Raw genomic sequence first — 23,151 nt, 5'->3', positions numbered from 1 at the left:
CAACCCATGTTTGGGTCAAATATGGACAAACCCAACCTTTAGTTTACATTTTTAAATTAAATTTTAAACCCAACGGTTGGGTTTGTCCATTATTGGCCCAAACTTGGGTTGAAACAAATCACAGTTGATTCAAAATGATTTTGAGATCAACAATAAAACTCTTCTGAATGCACATATAGAAACATTTAAGTGCATGTTCTTCTTGCACCCCATGATTGTGCCTGAAAAACTAGTATGCTGCCCATAGTCATTCTCATGATGCAAATGCAAAAGCTGTCTCCAAAAGAACTAGGTTGCAAAATGATATATGCAAAATGCATATTTTAATGGATAATACAATACCTTAATGCACTGCAAGCTCAATGAAACATTATTTAATAACCTGTTGCAAGGTATTCCAAATTGAACACATTTTGTCAAGTGAAAGGACCCTGTTATACAGGAAACATTTAATGTTTTATGTATAAAGTAACAATACTGTATGCGTCCTGTGTATGGTTGAATTTATTTTATGGTAAATGGACTGCATTTATATAGCGCTTTCACAGACCCAATGGCCACCAAAGCACTTTACATATTGCCTCACATTCACCCCTTCACTCACTCATTCATACACCGACGGCAGTGTCAGCCATGCAAGGCGCCATCCAGCTCGTCGGGAGCAGCTGGGGTTAGGTGTCTTGCTCATGGACACCTCGACACTTGGTCAGGTGGAAGCGGGGATTGAACCACCAACCTTCTGGTTTGTAGACAACCTACATGAACCATTGAGCCACTGCCGCCCCATAAGATTTGTATCTGTATCTATTTGTAAGATTTGTATAAAGATTTTTATAAGATTTGAATCTCCACAGAGTAGCTGATTCTGTGGTTGTACAAATTGCCTAATGGCCATTCTTGAGCACCACTCTCAAGTCTCCTATAAAACATTCCTTTATACTTAATAGAATCTAAAGCAGCTGACGCTCCGATAAGCCACAGAGACTCCAGAGAAGACAACTCTCTGATGAGATCTAATCAACCTGCTGTGACTTAATTCACTTAGGCTTTACTAAAAAGACTCCTGAGTGCTTAAATTCAGTAAGTTCTTTTCCTATTAAGCCTGAAGACTGACAACATATGCCAGGACTAAATTTTCCCTCTTAAAACATCTCTCATTTGGACCTTATTCAACGCTTGTTCAAATATGATATGTTGAATTCAGCCGGTAGAAACTCACTAACCTTGGATCTCATTGTGAAATAGGAATTAGGTCTCAAGTGTGCTGAACATCACTCACCTGCCTGTCAGAATTACATTGTTTGCTCTCAGTGATAAAATCTAGATACCATCCCATTACAGAGAGGGGAGAAACAAAATGAACTCGCCTTCCATGGTTTCTCAGTCTCTGCAAACACAGTAGACCAAAAGAAAAAGGTCTTTTATCCAGACAAATGAATCAAATTGATTCTCTTGCAGGGTTCCCCCGACCCCATGCAATCTATATAAAATGTAATTCCTTCCGCCCGATACATTACCAATGCACATTAGTGTCCCAAAAGACTGTATCATTAGATTACAACATTAACCACAATGTGCAAACAACATCTCATTACATCAGGCAGGACTTCTCCCTAAAGGGATGTCAACCCTCCAACCATGAATAAAAAAAATTAAGGTTTTGTTCCAAAACTTAATGAACTGTCTTGAAGTCTACTCCCTACATAGACAGCTAGGCAGCATCTTAACTGAGCCTTATAAAAGACTCATAAAAGACAAAAAAGGTTGTTGATTGTGGCCTGTGGAATGTTGGTCCACTCCTCTTCAATGGCTGTGCGAAGTTGCTGGATATTGGCAGGACCTGGAACACGCTGTCGTATACGCCGATCCAGAGCATCCCAAACACATTCATTCATGCTGACTACAGGGATGTCCACCAGAGCTGTTGCCTGTGAATTGAATGGAGACGGCTTATGGTAGAGAAATGAACAAAGGCGTTTCAGAGAATTTGGTAGTACATCCAACCGGTTTCAAACCGCAGACCACGTGTAACCACACCAGCCCAGGACCTCCACATCCAGCATCTTCACCTCCAAGATCGTCTGAGACCAGCCACCCGGACAGCTGCTGCAACAATCGGTTTGCATCACCTCATGTTGCAGCATGATAATGCACCGCCCCATGTTGCAAGGATCTGTACACAATTCCTGGAAGCTGAAAACATCCCAGTTATTGCATGGCCAGCATACTCATGTCACCCATTGAGCATGTTTGGGATGCTCTGGATCGGCGTATATGACAGCGTGTTCCAGGTCCTGCCAATATCCAGCAACTTCGCACAGCCATTGAAGAGTGGGCTAACATTCCACAGGCCACAATCAACACAATTTTGTTTTTTACTGGGTTGTACTGTATTTTACAATACAGTACAAATGCACATTTTAGAGTGGCCTATTATTGTGGCCAGCCTAAGGCACACCTGTGCAATAATCATACTGTCTAATCAGCATCTTGATATGCCACACTGTTTTCTGTGAGGTGGATGGATTATCTCGGCAAAGGAAAAGTGCTCACTAACACAGATTTAGACATATTTGCGAACAATATTTGAGAGAAATAGGCCTTTTGTGTATATAGAAAAAGTCTTAGATCTTTGAGTTCAGCTCATGAAAAAATGGTGGCAAAAACAAAAGTGTTGCATTTATAAGATAGATAGATAGATAGATAGATAGATAGATAGATAGATAGATAGATAGATAGATAGATAGATAGATAGATAGATAGATAGATAGATAGATAGATAGATAGATAGATAGATAGATAGATAGATAGATAGATAGATAGATAGATAGATAGATAGATAGATAGATAGATAGAGGTGTGGCGTGTAACATAAGCCTACCTGATAAGGATAGAGCGTGACACCGTTGGCTCTTGACTGGTGCCCAGATGTCCAGGTGCCTTCCAAGTGTTGGTGAGCTTGGAGTGCGACAGAACTCAACACAGTTCCATTAGCATTGTTGGGGCTGCTGGGGAGATGAGGCTGTTGCGGTCCTGTGGACTTTCCTGCATGGCCGGGCGAATTGTTCTTCTTCTCCACCCCGCTGCTCACACCCAGACTGTTGGGTTTGGATCCGTGTTTGGGGTAGGCTGTGAGGTGGGAGCTGCCGCTGTTGCTCGCGTTGGTGGTTGTCGGCGTAGAACTGGATGTGGTGGCGGAAACGGTAGCAGAGGTGGAGGAGGCTGAGGAATGGTAGCCTGCAGGGAGGTATGCCCAGTCACGAGGCGGTGTGGGACCCTGGAGGATGCTTCGGGAACCCACCAGGGAGGCCAGGGATGGAGGGGAGCCAGGAGATACATCACACTGCTCCAGGCTCAGCACCATGTGGACGGCCTCCTGCTTCAGCTGACTCAGGTGGGTGGCGCACACGTCACAGCGACCGTCACGCTCGTTCCATGCCTTGCGTGTGCTGTTGGACACCTGCAGCTTATCATGGAGAAGCAGGGAGAAGGAGGGATCCTATAGAGAGACAGGGAATAAAGAAGGAAAAATTCAGTTTTACTTCTGCATTTACAAGTCATACTTCTGCATATAAGGTTAAATAAATGTAGTCAAGTGTTGACTAAATGACCATGAAAAGTTAAGAGAGATTAATACATAAATACTCTTAAACAAGAATAACAAATCAGGTGTATCAGTCAAATTCACTGTGTAATTTTATAATATCCCTACCAACAGTAAAATCATTCACATGCTAGAACTCAAAAACGAATCTCTTTCTTTTCTCAATTGCTTCTCATAGACAGCAATAAGATTAAATGGAGAACAATTTGAGACTTTTTATTAAGTCTACTTATTAAGTCTATCTGATTCTCAAATTTTTCTCCTGGAACAGACCATAGTCAGCTCAAATGTTCTGAAAGTGACTTTAAATATGTCTCAGGCAGTGATTAAAAAAAAATCTGCAGTCAAAAGTCTTTTGATACAAATTTGATTATAAACAGACTTTTTTTAAAATCAAATGTTCTCTTAGATGTTCCTTCTAAAACTATTGAATGTCCACCAAAGAATAAAAATTCCCCATCCCCATGTGGTGTATCACTTTCTTCTGCAGAATGCAAAATACGTTTTTTTGTAGAATGTTTGGAACCAACCATTCAGTTCCATCAGGAACAACAGGAAAAAAAAACTAAACTAAACAAAAACAGAAATTTTGAAAACTCTAAATATCTTCTTTTGTTTTCCATGGAAGAAAGCAAGTCATGCAGGTTTAGAACGATAGATGTCAGTAAATGATGACAACATTCATTTCTGGGTGAACCAAAAATATAGAAACATATGAGACTGTTGGTATACAGTCGTCATACACAAAATAATTTAAGCTGCTATCCACATTATTTTATTTATTGATCTGTATAACTATTGTTTCATTTTTATTTCTCCAATGGAGTTTTAGGAGAAACATCCAAGACAAAATTGATGAAACTGATAACTCAATTAAGTGCAATGAACAAGGAACCTTTAAGCAATTAAACTTTCCTCTGGGCAAACATACACCTTTGGTTCCTCCAATGTCTTTCCCCAAGCAGTCTTTAAGCAGACTAAATGACTCTGCACTGCAAAGTAATTAGAATCATTAATTTATCGCCACACAACCATGGAATTTTTTTTCAAAGACATTCACATGATGTCACCACTGATCGGCACCATGAACTTATTACAGGCACAATCTCTCCCCGAAGCATCCTGGGGTTAAGTGCCTTATTCAGTTTTTGATTGGCTCATGGCTCACTTCCTACAGAGATCATACCACCAACCTCCTGGTTACCAACCGTGAGCATAAACCACTTCACCAATTAATGACTAACTGAAATCTAAAGATGATGGCATATGCACCAAATATAAAAGATGTCCATGGTTATTGTTATATAGTAAAGTAGGTTCATTACTAAATGCAGAACACTGCCCTTGTTCTCACGCATTGTCACTCTGAATTTGTTCTGATCTTTATTTTTCTGTCTTCCAATTCTTCATTAGCATAAAGCTGCCAGTTATCTGGCTTTGGTGCATCATCACACCATGTGCTTGAGGTTTCCATGAGACGAAGATCATAATTACGTTTTGGCAGATTCTCAGAGGGCCAGTGTGAGGACGAAGGAACGATTCTAGTTAATTCATTAAATGACATCATCATTTCATCATGCAAGGGAAGAGATGCACTCTTGCAACGACTTAGTGGACACTCAGAAATAAATATACTTAATCTTGCATTCTGTTGCATCCCATCTGTGTCTTATTTTTGATTTAAGACATTGACTTAAAAGCTACATTACACAAAATAGTTCTGCCACAGGAAAGAACTAAGAGATCTCACAACAGATTTATCACCAACTCAATCCATTCACAGTTGGAATTTCTGATTTTACCCCCATACATCTTTAAGCTCATCATTATGCCTAGACGGTTCTTCTCTCATTTTAGACCGAGCAAAAATCGAATTAGCGTCCCCAAAGCCTTGACAGATACTTGACCTTTTTAGAATAGACAGTGTCTGTTCGATGCTATAATGGCGCTTTCGGACTCCAACTGCAGTAGTCCTGAGAAGGTGTGAAGATTAAAGCAGCTAGTATAACAATAAACCTTAAACCTTTGGACCAGGCAGCCGCACTCATGCATGAAGAGAGGCTGAATTAGCATTGCAGCGAGTGACAGTAGCATTTGTCTAAAGCACTGGTGCAGGTGCATGAAATGTGGCAACACATCTGTACTTCAAATGAATTGTTGAAACAAGAAGGAAGTTGTTGAAAAAGAAAGTCAGCTGCATTCACAATCCAGTTTTCTTCCATAATCGGACATATTTCAAAGTAAAGCGGAACATGCAACATGATTTTATACATCTCAAATTGACTGGATTGTGAAAAAAGTGGGCGTTACATACCAGAATGGCCGCAATATCTCATTTCAATACCTCTTATGGAAATATATGTTATGGTGTTATTTCCATAAGAGGTGCATACATTTTTGGTCAAGATCTTGTATTGAGAATGCAAGAGTCCAGCACTCTGTAAAGTCTCCTTTCAATGAATTTAAGGTCTGGACTCAGAGGTGCCAATTCATGTGTGAAAATGATTCTTCATTCTTTCACAATTTGAGCCTGATGAATCGTGACATTGTCATCCTGGAATATGGCCATGATGTGTCTTCCTACATGGTTATTTAAGAAATGAAAAGCTACACAGTCCATCAATTAGGGCTAGAAGAACTGTTGCCAAACATATACTGTAACATGCTAAAAACGTAATAACCACAGCAATAACCAATCATAGATTCTTAAGCAGTTGCCTATTTAAATCCAAATAGCAACTTTTTTTTCTTTTCTTTTTCTGGCCGGGCAGTGTATATATATATCACTATATTGAAATTTGTATTGAGATATTCATTATAGTTCATTATGCTATTTTAGATGATTTTTGACCTAAAATAATGCTTTTACAAGGTAAAGCAAGTCATACCATTTTGATGGAAAATTATAAGTCAAGCATTTCCTTCCTTTACAACAACATGCAGATGAAATGTGCTCAAAAATGCGTATTAAGAAAACGTTATTTTAGTATGGATTTACTATTATAGTTTTTGTTAGATTATTTGTTTTATATTTTATTTTTACAGGTTTAATAATTGTATTGTGTTTTCATCACTTGTAGTCTCTAATAATATAGTTTTTATTAAGTTTTAGTTCGATTAGTACTTCAACTTAGACTAAACAATAATGAGAAATGATGCCTTTGCAACTATCTGAAATATAACATGTTCACGTCTTTTAATATATATATTTTTATTTTATTTCAAGTAATTGAAATGTTTTTTTATGGTTTTACTTAATTATCCTGGGAGGGAAAATAGGGTCAATTTTGACTTCAAGGACTAGTTGCTGCTTTTTTAGATGGCACTGCATGATAATATACTTTTCCAGCTAACCCATTTGTTAGGGAACGTTAACCAAGTGATTTAGGGTTCCATTGAATATATCTCCATCACAATGGACTCAGAGTTGGCAGGGCCACAGTGGGGCGAAAACCCAGTGCAATGCTTACGGTGTCCTTACCGCACCTTGTACCTCCCCGTCGGGTCTACCTGGCCCCCCTCGGGTGGGCACAGGGCAGCAGTCCAGCTAATCAAAGCCCCGTGCACGAGCACAGTCACTGAAGGAGAGAGACTGAAGGTCTGTTCTGATTAAAACCACACATTCCTGCTGTCAGTGTAAATCTAGAGACTGACTCTCATCTTACACAAGCTGCTTTGTGTATCCGTCCCCTCCTCTCCCAGCATCCCCTCTGCCCCATACAATACACACGGTGACCTCTGCGGATCTCCTCTCATAGAGTAAACTTAAGCTAACAGGGCAGCACTGTACCTCTAAAAGTCCAGACCTAAGACGTTGGCGGTCTTGTCATGCGTTTCTGATCAGTCTCCATACAAAGGAAATGCAAACCCACTTAAGGCACAAACTCTACCCAGTATTTGCTTCTTTTTGCACTATGTATATATAGTGTCTGAATATTATGAGGATTAAGTATTTTAACATTCAAATATTGAATGGTTTGCATAAATAGATTAATAAAATTGGATTAATTGGATTCAGTCTAGTGTTTTAATGTCTTGTCATTTGCCTTCACAGTTCATTGGTTTGAGGGTTGACATAAACATAGTTTGAGAGGGATGTGTATATGATCGCCTGAGAAACTTAATAACGACATCATTGTGTCTGTCATCTTTAATGTCCCACCAGCCTTTCAACTAAAAAAAGAAAGAAATAATTGATACACTACTGTTCAATATTTGAGATTTATATAAAAAAGAAAGTAATACTTTTATTCATCAAGTATGCATTAAACTGATCAAAACTGACAGACTTGACATTTATAAATGTAACAAAGGATTTCTATTTCAAATAAATTTAAACTCCATTCATTCTGTTTCATCCAATCTGTGTATTGTTTTGATTAAGACTTAAAAGCTATACATTACACAGCTAGATTATAATGGTTTCAACAAAAATATTAAACAGCAAAACTGCTTTCATCATTGAAATGTTTCTTGAGCAGCAAATCATCATATTAGAACAATTTCTGAAATATCATGTGTCACTGAAGACTGGAGTAATGATGCTGAAAATTCAGCTTTACCATCACAGGAACAAATGACATTTTAAAATATATTAAATAGAAGAAGAAAAAAATCACAATATTACTGTATTAGCCTTGGTGAGCATACTTTTTTTTTTAAAACATACCCCAAACTTTTGAATGGCAGTGTATATGAACTAGTTAGATATGATATGCACAATACTTCACTCAGGACGTCTAGCTGCATGTGATGTATTAGTCTGCACAGAAATATTGATGTATTGATGTATAAATATTTGTAGAAGGCAGACAGAAGTGATCTGGAATATGTCTGCTGACCCCACTGACACACTGACCTCTACTTCCCTGGCCGGCAGGAAATGATCAGTCACACACTGGAAGTTCTGTTAGTATAGACACAAAGTGTTTATCATACAGCTAGTTGTCTTTGGATTTATGTCAAGCTTTGTTTATATTACAAAAAACGAACACACAATACGTACAGTATGTGGATTTATCAGGTTGGAGGTGAATCTGGTTTAAAACTGGATGTTCAGCTTTTACGACTGCGGCAACAGAAACCTGCATTTCTGTAATTAATGCAAAGCCACTGCAGATATTTCTTCTTTTAGGGTGGGGACCCAAATACCAAATCCTAAGCCATGCCACTTTAAGACTTAACCAAAATAACAGACTTTAACTGTAAAAAAGCAGTTTAACTGTAAAAAAGTTAAACTCAAAATCGAATTTGAAGGGAAAATAACTTGAACTTTCACTGCAGCACAAAAACAGTCTGTCTCACATTTTACAAGCAATCATAACCAGAAAATAAGCAGACATTGCTTGGCAAAAACCATCACAATGAATGCCTTACAGGGAAAAATAATCTAAATGGAAAGTGCTTGCAAGCATTTCACTTATTAATATGAGAATTTGATTATCATATTCCAGACAAAATGCAATAATCAGTAACCAGAGGTGTTTAATGTCAAAGAAAATCATAAAATCCAATTGCACTGAGCCATTTACAGATCGGATATGAATTATGGAAGGCTTGGGTAAAAGTGGAAAGTACTACATATTCATACTGAATAAATATTTATGAAGCAATTTAAGAGGCAAATATAATGATACAAATTTATATTAAATTGTACATGAAATATTTTCAGTGCTGTTTTTACCTGTTGTTTTACTGCTTTTGATTACAGTTACAGAGTTATGGACTAAAATATGATGAAAGTAATTAAATTGCTTGATGAAAACTGCAGACCTAAACTTTCTGCAAGTCAAACAATAGAGCTTGATGATAGCAACTCCAAGGTTATGGGTTCGATTCCCAAGGAACATATGAAACTGAAAAAGATATTTTGGAGACTGTGAAACATCTGGCAAATGCATAAATCTCTGCAAACAAAATATATATATATGTTTACGCATTTTTAAGTTATAAGGAAAAACACTTCTTTAACATTTGCATGAATAAAAGTTTACATAAAAGCTTTTCCTAAAGGAGAAAAAAATGTTTCCCACCTCAGTGACCCTAACTATCCAAAAAAAATTGTTGGGGAAGGGGTGAGCATTAATAACCCCCATTAGGGTTTCCAAAGGAATCAGATTTTACTTACGGAAGAGATCTGTGCATTCATTCAAGACACATCCGTGCAACATCTATGACATTTTGCAGTGTTTGCATCAATACCTACTACATTACATACATTTATAAAAAATAAACCCTACCCACTCTCGAGAGCACTATAACTGCATGGAGACTGCATTGGAAGGACAAACAAAACCGTGTAGGCTAAAGCGCTCTAATGGATGTAGCCATTCATTCTCCAGCCAAAAAGAGACTCTGAGAGAGGGTGAAAGAGGACTCTTAAGACTGCCAGATGGACTGAAGCCCTCCGGTCCAGCGCTCTGCTTTAAAAACACTTCAGATGAGAGCTTCACAGAAGTGTTGATTGGCTAGTTACCATTCATCATGATGGAAACTGCATCCAAGTCTGAAGAAACGGCTTATATTTCTCAGTGTCTGTCGAATTAGAGTCTTGATGGTTATTAGGTCTTCATTGGAAGCATTTACTCACTGCCACCGGACAAGTCTCAAACCACATTCACATTTGCTTTAGAGGACAAAGCAAATGAGCAAAAGTTAGGCCTGCTTCCAGAGCCTCTGGTTTCCTGTTCACTAGTCAATTCCTTATTTCATTAGCAGGAACCAGAGAGAACGGCAGCCATTATCAGGCTGGTTTTGAAAACATTGAAGTCATTAATACTGCTAGCAGAAGCCCTGACTGAATCAATTAACCATCGTCTATATGGACCGTCCCGCTGGGACAAACATAGAGGAGGAGGGGCAAAAGTCATGAGCTACAGAGCAGGAACAGAAGATATACTGTCCTGCTTTCTAAGCACTCTTGGCATTGGCTGTGAACTAGAAACAGTTCAACACATCTGATATTGTGTTGCAATCAACAATATGGGTACAGAATGAGCTTATACACTGACTAACAACAAATAATAGTCTTTAAATTGATATATAAGGACATTTTGTGCTTCACACATCTCTGACATTGTACAAAATGCAGTTGATTTTCAAATGGATCCAGGAAACATATCAGCGCCGCAAAGTCATTGTTATGGAACAGGGTCTGGTTCGCTCACTGATTTTCAATCAACAATATTACATGACATCATCTGACTAATAGTATGCTGCTTACCCGCTATATGAGCACGCCAATACCAACATTTCATTTAGACAAAAGGCTCTTTCACAGTTGTGCTGGTATTTTAAAACTGATCTCAAATTCATGATCATTATATGGGCAAAAAATAAATAAAACAGTGAGACTTTTTTGTTTTATTTCTTCTTTTGTGTTTAACAGATGGGAAAAAAAAGTCATACAGGTTTGAGAAAAAATTAGGGTTAATAAATGATGATAGAAATGTAACTTTTGGGTGTACTAACCCTTTAATGAAAGGTGAAGACCAGCCCAGGAGAGCTTCAATGGTAATGCCTAAAACAAATTAAAATTGTGTGACCGATTTAACCCTCATCATGTTTGCACTCGGGGGAAAGTTAGATGTGATAGCGAGAAATGCTTGAATAAAGAGATTTCTCATCATTTTAAATCACTTCAATAAGTAAGTAAAGCTTTATTTATATAGGACATTTTAAACCGTGTTTACTAAGTGCTTTACAGAAGAGAGAGTCACATACATACACATATAGAAAACGGTAACCCTTTATTTTACAGTGTCCTTGTTACTTATGTTACTTACCGTAATAACAGTAAATTATGCATAATTACATGCAACTAACTCTCAACCAAATCCTATACTCCTACCCTAACCCTATAGTAAGAACATGTTGTTTATTAATATTACTCAGTACTTAAATATATATTTACACTGTAACAATGACACCTTAAAATAAAGTGTAACCGAAAAAACATACACATATAGAAATAAGATTATAAAATGACTTAGTTCGGCGTACCCCTGTCTGAATGGATGGCAGCAAGCAATAAGTCTGAAATACGAAAATTAAAGTACATTTCAAAATATTAATAAATAATATATTCGTATTTTAAAAAATACTAAATGCCCATGTATCATATTAGTTTTTGCTGAAAATCAGTTTAGAAATTGACCAGTATAATCACACACTCCTGACAACAACAACTGTTTGGCCAGCTTTCCTCTAGTGAGTGTGTTTGCAGAAGAAACTCAATGTTTATATCCCAGAAACTAAAAGCAAAGACTTGCTCTCATTGCTAGTTTATGTCTTAATCTTATAAAAGCCTCTAAACTCTGCAGATGTATTTCCTTCATCAAGATCCTGTAAACTATAAACATGTAAAAACCTAGAGAGCGATGTAAGGACGAAGTCAGTTTTTGCTGTACCAGCATATTACCTGATGTTGCTTTTGGCTAATGTGGTGTTCGTTTTGTGAGTGGCTTCATTCATGTGGAGGTTTCCCTGGTCATTCATTACATTTCCACCTTCCTCTGAGCACCTCTTGTGAGTGTACACAACATATCCATAAACCTCACAAAGACGCTGTTTAGTTTGACATCCCTAATTCACCTCTTTGACTTGACAATTATCCTACATCAACAAACTAAGAGCTCTCTGCAGGGACCAGGTCGCGAATCAGGAGGGACAGACAGACAGCTATTGATAAGAGCACACAGGACGCTTACAGTCCCACATGCATATTTGAGCTTCAGACAGCAAGTGTAGTGTAGGCAGGAAGGCATATGTGCTGTCAATAACTGTCAGTTTAAGTCAAACTGAACGGACAAGCGAAGGTTGAAACTGCACACAGCTTGAAACCCCAATCCAAACAAACCTGATCCATTTTAACATGAACATCCTGACCCAAAACCTGCTCAACACCAATTAGAAGTTAAACTCATGCTGCTCTTTAATAGTAGTTAATTGCACTACATGCAGTCAACAAAAAGTAAAGGGACAGTATCTATAAATACATTTTTCTATAGTCAAATTATGATTAGTTTTCCTCTGAAACAAAAACAATAAAGATCTAAATTAATGACAGTATTAAATTGTACATAAATGTACAATACTGGAAAACAGCATAAATTATTTAAATAATCAGTGAATTGTTCATTTACATGAACTATATGATGAAATAATTCACTAAAATGACTCTTTTAAAGAGATACTTCACCCTAAAATGGAGTCATAATTTACTCACCCTGGTGTTGTTCTAATGCTGTATGCCCTTTCTTTTCTTTTATAGAATTATTATTTTTTTAAATGTCGCACTTACACTCATTCATATAATGGCAGTGAAAAGCGACCATCATCAAGTTGTTTTAAAAAGTTGTTTATATGTGTCATATTCTCACATATAAACATAAATGCTCCTGCGTAATGCTTGTTTCCTTCTTGAACCCTTAATCTGCATGTTCTGGGATGTTAATGCATCCTAACATATCCTAAAATATTAAATCCGCTGGCAAATTTACATGCTCCTCACCTCTGAGTTGTTTGAAATGAGCTAATATAAGAAATAACAAGCAAGCTGCTTCTGGTTAAGAAATAAATATAGGCATTATTTGAGGCTAATTACTGATGCAACACACCCATTCAAGTTGATTCAGCCAAGAGAGTCATAAATTCAACATGGTTCTCGATTAAACTTGCTTTTCCAAAAAAATAGCTAGAAATGGATGCAAGCCAAGATGCAAACACAAAAACAGAAAGGTTTTTTTTGTTTGTTTCAACTTTCTTAAATGTCACATGTTTTTGAAAGCTGAACTTTCTTTATTAAGAGTTGAGTTTTGTGCCATGTTTATTTTTTTTATGGTAATCATTTGTTACTAACTTATTGTGGATGAAATGTTACCACTGAACAACTGAAATGTTTCCACGTCTGTTCAATATTTCCATTAGCTGTATGACTCAAGATTCATGTAGTCACATTTAACATCACCTCCTGTAGGGTAGGCCTATATGTTGTTTAAATATTCGGGAAGAATTTTTTTATATTTTTGAAAGATGTCTCTTATGTTTACCAAGGCTGTATTCATGATAAAAAAAAACATACAGTAAAACTGTGATGTCAAGCTGAATTTTCGGCACCATTACTCAGTCTTCAGTGTCACACGATCCTTCAGAAACCTCTCTAATATACTGATTTGCTGCTCAAGACACATTTTTTATTATTATTAATGTTAAAACCAGTTGTGCTGCTTAAAAATTCTGTGGAAACTGTGATACATTTTTCAGGATTCTTTGATGAATACTGTCACAAATCCTCTGTATCTTTGTCCATGGACTTTTATTTTGATAGTCTTATTTTGCCTGTGTTCAGTTCCGGTGTGTTTAGTTCCTGTTTACTTGGTTGGCATTGTTTAATTAATTAGAGCACCTGTTGTACATTATGTTCATCATCCTGTGTATTTAAGCCCTTCAGTTTCTTCAGTTATTGTCTTGGGTCAACGTTATGTGCTAGTGTGTTTCTTTGTTTAGTTCCTAGTGCTTATTTATCGATCATCCTCTGGAACATCTAGTCAAGCCAGCACATTACGTTTAAATGAACAGCATTTATTTGAAATATAATTGTTTTGTAACAATGTAAAAGTCTTTTAAAAAAAAATCTAACCCTAAACTTTTGTTGACCAATAAAAAAAGCAGTGTTACTTTCATTTAGGGGAATTGTACACTAACAGTAAAAAGTTTGGACACTTGATAGAATGTAGGCTATTTCCTATCAGTTTGTTTGACCTTCAGCAGATTGTCTCAAACAAAATCACATACTTAATGACTCCGCAACCGCTAAAAAAGTATGTTCTATATATAGTATGAATGTGTGTATGAATCTGGACGTACTACATTCGCCATTTTGTCATTATCATGTGACCTATCAGCGTCAGTTGCAGTTTCTTTTGTCAGGTCCTGTTTATAGCAGGGAAGAATGTGATTTTGGATGCAGCCCAGGTCTACATGCCTTAATGCATTGAGTTGCTGCCATGTGATTGGCTGATTAGATATTTGCATTAACGAGCAGTTGAACAGGTGTACCTAATAAAGTGGCCGGTGAGTGTAAATGGTAAATGGCTGCGTCTGAAATTGCATACTCTCTTGAGTAGGTACTTATTTTGAATAAGTAATTAGGCTACTTCATAACTGCTAAAAAAGTAGTTCTATATAGTATGAGTGTGTGTAGTATGAATCCAATCTGGATGTACTACATTCGCCATGTTGTCATTATCATGTGACCTACCAGCGTCAGTTGTGTCGTTTCACTGTCATTCACAAACCCTCTCCCGTTGCCTCAAGGGATAGTAAAGTGTCCATCGTATGCACACTTCAGAATCTCTTCAGAAGTAGTCATCTGGGTACTTTTTGTCTGCTCTTTTATGAGTAGGCTACATGTGAATTCGGACATACTATATACAGACTATATAGAATTATTGTCTGATGTCTGCTAAACACATTACTACTGAGGAAGTATTACAGTCAAGTTCAAAATGTTACGTAAATTTAGTGAGGCATGCCACAATATTTCCATTCTGATCTATTTTACTGGCTCAGAATCTGCTTGATTCCTGGTTGTGTTTCACACAAGAGTGAAATACCAGCTCCGTAAACCCCCAGCAAATCACATCCACTGCCAAACATTCATCAGTTCTTTCTGAACTCACTCAAGGCCCGCCTAAAAGTCTCAGGATGGGCAGCCACAGTAACACAGCATGAGCAAACCCAACATTAATCTGCTCAGGCTGGCATCACAGAGAGTATAGACGGTCAGAGAGAGAGCGGCTCTGCACCTGGAATTCTGCAGCTTTATTTCAGGAAATAAATGACAACCTGAATTGCTTTTAAAAGGGCTCAAGTAAAGTTTAGATCTACAGATATACTTCTGTGTATTGTGCATGAGCAGGACACATTTCCTTTACTGCAATACAAGTGATTCAAATACTGAGCAAAGACTGAGTTTTTTTTAGATAATTTGTGTGTTGGTGCATTTAATGTGCATAAGTTTGTGTAACCTCGTATCAGCACCAAACATCAATTTTTCCTATATTTAATTTATGACTTAAAGAGGCCATATTATGGCCTTTTACAAAGTCTTGATTTTGTTTTTGGGGTCTATAGGTTTTCATGCTTGAAAAAACACATTCTTTTTCACATATTTTACATTGTTGTCAGTAACGCTCTGTTTAGTTCCCGTCACTAAGAAGCCCCTCCTTCCAAAAGTGCAATGTGCTCTGATTGGTCGGCAGGACCAGCGTGTTGTGATTGGTCAACCGCTTTGAGAGTTTTTCAGGAAATGTCACGCCTCTTAGTCTTACCATAAGCATGAGTTTCAACAGAAAACTAAACGGGCCTCGCCTCTTTTTTTTTAATCTCTTTTATTAAGGTTGGATCAATACCGAAATTATCAATCCTAAATTGAAATCTAAGTAAACAATTAAAAAGGCTCAGAAAACCTACACCTGTAAAAAAATAAATACAAATATTATTTAAAAATTACTTTTCTCTCCCAAATTAACACATTAACTTTCATGCTTCACATCACACTGTCTGAACTGAAGAACTGTGCAAAGTAGCAACACATTGTCATGCGAAACCATTTTACACTGAACACAAAACTTAAGTGTGGTTTTACCTCTGGTTATACTTCACAAACCCAGCTGCCTTAGCAAAGAGGATTGTGGTTTAGAGAAAATCACCTCAATTTTACTGTTGATCCAAACCTATCTGGAGCTGCTGACATGGAGGTCCTCAAAGAGCTCATACATGCTATTGAGAGTCATTTCCACAAATCTACCCCTAAGCCCACATGGGAAAGAGCACAATCACAAAGAAAGAAACTTACAGACGTTATTTAGCTGGCTCACTAATACCTGGCCATTCTATCGGAGAGATTAAGGTCCACTTCAGCCACTTCCCGTATCCTAAACCCCTAAATCTTTAGTCAATTCCATATGAGCCTCTGAGCTCATTATTCATCAGTGATGTCACTTCCTCTTATTACAGCTCAAATCTAGATGGTAACCCTTATTCTGCTAAAAGTTGGGTTGCACCAGCCGTTTTTAAGTTCTTACTTAAAATGGAACATGAAGTTCACACTAGAGGTTTAGTAACTACTAGCTTCATAGTTTTAACTCTATCTAAATTGGTTGCACCATTTGTTCTTAAATCAGAGCATAGCTAGTAGGTCATAAGCTCTCCGTAAAGTAACGAATAGTCAGATAATATGATGATACCTTCAATGATCCAATAGCAGCCTTCAAATTTGTGAGCAGAAGTTTCAGTTGATCCTGTTAAGGTTGATTCTTACTTATTTTGCCTTATGCATCTTATGAAAAAAAAAAAATATATATATATAAGAAATTACATTTATTTATTTGACATGAACATGGATGTGTGCTGTTTAGATCCAGTTCAGGTTGAAGAGCCGCTAACAAGTAATTTATTCACATAATGCTCTCTCTCTCTCTTAAAATGTAAACGATTATAAATGTCAACATCATCGTATATGTCTAAAGAACTGAAGTTAGGGCAAAACAAGGGCTATTGATGAAATTCAATCAATTTGCTGCCATTACTCCTGGTCGGAGGCTTCTGTAAATATTTAGTTAATAGATAGAGTTATGTTTCAACTAGCTTAAAATAAAAAAAATTGTGTAATATTTTACATCTTTACGTTGCAACTAGGCTTGACTGTAACGTACTCACAGCTAGTGTAACCGTCCTCTGTTTCTTATATGGGTTCTGCTCCAGCAAACCTTTTTCAATCACACGCCGTCTATGAAAAATGGTTGGTGTTCAGATAATGCTAATGTATGCATGAGGACACAGCACATGCCTCATTTGAAGTCTTGACATGTCGATCCATACTAGTGATGGGTGAGACGTGCGTCCTGCGGAGAGAAATTGTGTGTCATTTATACGCTACACAAGAGTAAAAACCCCAAAGATCCTATAATGAGATGGGACAGGCTGCAGATGTTTCTCGTCATCAGGTAAATTTTCCACTCTCGTACGAGACACCGATTTGGGACTCATCAAAAAAAAAAAAATTGCGTTTCAAACCAAATCCATGTCGACACCCCATATGTTTGTTTGCTTGCTTTCAAAATCCAAATAAGGAACGAGAGACATATGGAGAATGGGAAAAACTGAGATCACAATCGCCTAGGTCTCCTTTCCACCAAATGCTATCTACCTGCATCTCATTGCCAGAAAACTGCCATAAATCCACGCTTGGCCAGCAGCTCTTTTTGGCCCTGCACCCCTCAGAGGAGGGATGAATAGGAAATTAGAGCTTGCAGCAGCCCAGGGATCTGACACAGGAAATGGAGCTAGTCATAGAGTTCTGCTTTTATCGTCCTGTAATAAGTTCCAGCTGGCTGCACATTGAGGGTGCACCAGTGCCGTATACGAGATCAGTGCACACTATGGAATACACACTATGGCCTAGTGGGGCTCCAGTAATGCAATCACAGATCAGTTTCGCTTCAGTAATAGGTGTGTTCAATGTGCTTACACTGAAAAATGCATATTAATCAACACTGATACCATCAAACGCATTAGGGATGAGTAAAAACAAACGGGTAAGGTTAGGGACAGGTTTAGTGGTGTGGGTAGGTTTAAGGATGGGTCAAGGGTCAAGAGTGTATAGTTATAGCTGTAATTATTTACATATAATAGAATAAGTACAATGTAAAAGCATGTATTTACGTAATAAGTGCATTGTATCAAACTATTAATTCAAATGTTAGTGCATAGTAGTTAAAGACACCTAAAAAATGGGACCAATGACTCTTTTGAGATGGTTCTTTTACTGAATCATTCAAAAAGGCTCACAAACCAAGGATTTGCTGTTTGAATGGATCTGATGGCTCCTTCATACATGAACTCAGTGAATCTGTTAGAGCAGTTACTGGATCATTTAAGTTATCATTAAATAAATAATGTATACATAATGTATATTTCGCAAAAATGTCATACAAATATTAATTAAATATAAAAACGTAAATGTGCCTAATATCGAAACCAGCCAGGGGGGAAAAAATGAATATGTTGAAAAACAAATGTATATAGTATCCCACCCTATTATATCCAAATTTAATATTATCGAGGCCCAAACCACACTGATATTTAAGGACAAAAATAATTGAATATTCATTTTCATATTAATTCATATTTTGCTTTCACATTTACATTTATTCATTTGCAGATGCTTTTATCCAAAGCAACTTACAAATGAGACATTTTTACAGAAAACACATTAGGAACAGGTAAAAGAAATGATGAAATAATGAACAGAAAATACTACATAGTTGGCTTTGTAATGTGCACAGGTGTGTCACAGTCATGTTAAAACAGCTATGCAGAGAGTAAAATCTCTTTTAAACTGGCCCTACAATCATTCAAACTACAAATGTCACCACCTGACAAAAACCATGCGGACAAGAAGACAAACAATAATAATAAATTGAATTTGAATGAAAGTTATTTTTGGCAGCCAATTGTTGGAGTCCAGCAAGAATCTTCATGGGATAAGGAAATATCAACGTAATTTCCCAAAGTTGGCATGCAGCTAAGAAAATGCACAACTATTTTAACTTAAAGGGGTCTTAAACTGGCTTTTAAAATTGTTTTATATTGTTGTCTGAGGTCAACTTATGACGTTCGCTTGGTTTTTACATTCAAAAACATCAAAATGAATAAGTAATAGGCTATTTTCTACCCTAGTTTTGAGCCTAGCTCAAAAACGCTCGGTTTTTATGGGCGTCTCGCATTGAAGACTTGGAAGTAAACGCCCACTGCTGTGAGTGGATAACAGTTTTGCATATTATAATGAGTTTCGTCTAATGCACGAATTGGTGGGCGGGGCTAAACCGGCCGTGTTGAAGTAGGCGTTGATCTTCTCTTGCAGGGGTGGTGTTTTATCCTCTTTGTCGTCATAGTTCCCCACTTTGAAAAACGAGTCGTTTGCTGAGCCTGGTGTCAATAAAAGCTTTTATTGGACTAACAAGGACATTTTCAGTTCTGAAACTTACAGGATATTCTTATAATTTGATGACCTCTTAGATGTCAAAAGCTCAAGGAAAATTTGATTTCTCAGTTCATCACCCCTTTAAGTAAAGATAATGAGGGCTCCCATTGATACAAGCACAAACACTGACTAAAGCTCAAATCTCAAGACGTCGCTCTACCAGACTCCAAATAAACAACAGACCTCCAATTTTTTGAGGCTAAATTCCTCTGTGGTTGAACTGTGTGTCCCACTGAGTCTCGGTGGGGTCACGTTTGGTGTCAGGGCAGTAAATTTGTCTGAAGTCAATTTAAAGATAATTGAATAAACCGAGAAAAGAGGTCTTCAGTTTATAGATCATCCGCAGTTTATAGACTGTCTCCTTTCTTGGGCTTTCCAAAGTGCTTTCGGATCACTACACAATCTTTTCTTCATTGGCAGGAATGAAGGAGGTTGTCCATGCTGAAAAATAGCATCAATTAAGCCACACACACAGATAATCTTAACTGAATCAGAGGGGAACACAAACAAGATGTCTTATCAACAACAAACCCTCCTCTAGTTGTTTGAGTTAACTCGGCCTGATTGATAGGAGACAGACTCGTCTTTCCTAACACAATTTGCAGTAATAGATTAATGAATCTCAGCTGAGTGCTGGACTTCCCAGTGAGGACATACATTTACAGACAGTGACCCGACTGGATTGATTCGGCAGGGCGGCCTCCGATGAAAACAGGCCTCGACAAATAACGTGACGATGTGTGTTTGTTTGCGCGGGCCGGGGGTCAGGGCAGAGATGAGTGATTTAGACAATATCACTTACTGACACGAGGATCAGCACTGGAGTGTTTGGGAGAGGACATAATCTTGCCTGTCAATCCCTTTTGCGCCGAGTAGAAAGGGTCAATACGAGATCAGTGATGAATGTGTTCTCACTAGACACTGTTAACGGTCAATCATCTTCTCTCTAGTGTTTTCATTGACGGGCCGAGAGTGCCAAACAGACACCTGGAGTGATTAACAACCGCCATTTAGAAATGAAAAGCATGTGCGTCCTGAACTGATACATCAGCTATAGAGATTAATTACTCTTTCTTGAAAGCTTTCAAATGCATCTGTGCTTTTATGGCACAGGCCGAACAGCAAGGTCAGCTTCGTATGGTGGGCAGGCATTCAACATACTAATTCCACAGAAAACAGAAGCCAACTCACATCTCATTTCTCCCTCTCACCTCAGAATGAATTTGGACATGCAATTCCACGTAGTCTCCTTCAGTAAGTAAGGAATTGCGGGGATGCTACACACTATTTATGGTGCCAACCTCAAAAATGCTCCTTCATTACACTGTAACCTAATGAGGCTATTGTAACCGAATGCTGGAAATGTTGGAAATATACTGTGTTAGACTAGACTGGGAAGTGTCACAGCACTTGCATATTGTTGTCCTATTGTTAGTATAATTGCTTCTATTGCTCTTTTCATTTGTAAGTCTGCTAAATGATTAAATGTAGATGTAATTCATTACTCGAAGTTCATATTGGTTACTTTATGTTTACATATACTGGCAATACTACAGTAGATGCAGTAATTTCATTCAATTCTAAATACAACAGGTAAACCTGGGGAGCAACCTAAAACTAGAGGACATGTCTTTTTTTCTGGTTTTTGTAAGTGACTTTGATGGAGCGAGATGGAAGACAGAGAAAAGGGACTGCAAGAGGGGGCTTGTCTTGTCTTCCTGTCACGTCCCTGATTGATTGGGAAGATTGTGGGGTTTCATTAGGACTCTAAACACACGCCCACTGTGAGATCAGTAGGGAAGAGGTGTTGTTCGTTTCTCAATACAATCACATTCACTGAAGAATAAACCGGCTATTTATGATAGACGGAGCCTGCAAATGAACCCCTGGGGGTTGCGGTCTGATACGTCCAACAGCGTTAGTATGCATACAGTCTCATGTTTCCTATATTATAACCACTGCTGACATGCACAAATTACATCAATAGAGCTCTGTGGGTTATTTCTATCACACTTTAAATGGTCTGATGTTCTACCAACCACACATTTAAAGCTTGAGGAAAGGATGAACGTCAAACATCACTCGACAGAGTAGGTTTTTTATTTCCTTTTCCATTGCCTTCACTGATCAGTGAATTTCAATTAACCCTGCATTTTATTACGAGTATTTCAAATGATCCAAGGTCTGCATGGCCCTTCCTGTGTAAACAGGCAGGAATAACACTGCCCGAGAGATTTTCCTCTGTGTCTTTCTCTCTCTGTGACTCTATACCTGACAAGCTGCAGTGTTAGAGATAACACACTGCTTAATACACAACCCACACTGAGACTCAACCACTCAAATTGATGCTTCTTTACCACAAACCGCCACATCCACTGTTGGATTCTGACCATAACCGACACAACTACAATATCCTCTGCTGGAGAAGAGTTTATATAGTTTAGAAAACCAGCTGGTAAAAAGCCAACCCATACAGAGCAACCAGGAGAGACTTCATGACTTCTGTAATATTATAAATGCATATTAACTTCCATAATATGAATGTCACAGTCTTGGACTCTTATTCTGATATTCTGTTCTGTTTCCTTTAGTTCATGTTTTCCTGCCTTGTTTAGTTTCAGTTTTCTTGGTTTCTGATCATGTCCCTGTTAGTTTCTATAGTTAGGCTACCTATGATCAGCTCTATCTTATTATCTTAGTTCATTTTTATCTACATATATACTCTCTGTTTATTTCAGTCCTCTGTCGGTTATTGTCTTTTTGTAATGTGATTATCTCCTGCGATCATTATTTAAGTCAATTTTGAATAGTCCTATTCGTGTTGCCTACACCGACACGTTGAACAATATTCAGAGAAAACAAAATTTGACTGGATTGTAAAAAGCTGGATATGACATTATTGGACAGATTAAATATATATATATATATATATATATATATATATATATATATATATATATATATATATATATATATACATAAAATTTGCCTCTCTCAGTAGTGTGTATTTACATGCACATTTGCTATATATATATATATATATATATATATATATATATATATATATATATATATATATATATATATATATATATATACATATATATACATAAAATTTGCCTCTCTCAGTAGTGTGTATTTACATGCACATTTGCTAAATTAACACAACACACAATATACTCAATCACAGAGTCTTTGTGTTGTCATCAAAGGCTTATGCTATTTTTATGCCTGTGGGCGTTGTTTTATTTTCATATTCTGTTTAAAATTACAAATTGGCATGTGGAGCGCTCGCACATGAGCTGTTTCCTAAAAACAAACCCACACACAAATATGTGGCCCTTCTCCTCAGCCTACGGCTGTCAGTGCTGACTTGGGAAGTCAGAGGCTGCGCTACCTTAAAATAACACAACAATGGAGAAACACAACAGAGGCGAGTATTTCAGGAGTAGAGGACAGAAGCTGAAAGCTGCCATTAGGTCATTCTTTGATCGCTCAG

At 37.5% G+C, this 23,151-nt stretch overlaps 1 protein-coding gene across 2 annotated transcripts in view; it reads right to left on the bottom strand.

Annotated features, from left to right (window-relative positions):
- kif26ba (kinesin family member 26Ba) overlaps nucleotides 1-23,151 on the bottom strand; it is a 96,743-nt gene that overhangs the window by 62,998 nt on the left and 10,594 nt on the right. For both annotated transcript variants that reach the window (XM_056256148.1, XM_056256147.1), the window contains exon 3: nucleotides 2,882-3,499. In XM_056256148.1, the coding sequence (XP_056112123.1) occupies nucleotides 2,882-3,499 (618 nt within the window). The remainder of the gene's footprint in view (nucleotides 1-2,881; nucleotides 3,500-23,151) is intronic.

The sequence above is a fragment of the Rhinichthys klamathensis genome, unplaced genomic scaffold, assembly GCF_029890125.1.
Source record: "Rhinichthys klamathensis goyatoka isolate OS25496 unplaced genomic scaffold, OSU_Roscu_1.1 h1tg000123l_1, whole genome shotgun sequence".
NCBI lineage: Eukaryota > Metazoa > Chordata > Actinopteri > Cypriniformes > Leuciscidae > Rhinichthys > Rhinichthys klamathensis.
Note: the sequence above shows the minus strand (reverse complement) of the source record. Positions and strands in the feature narration are given on the sequence as shown.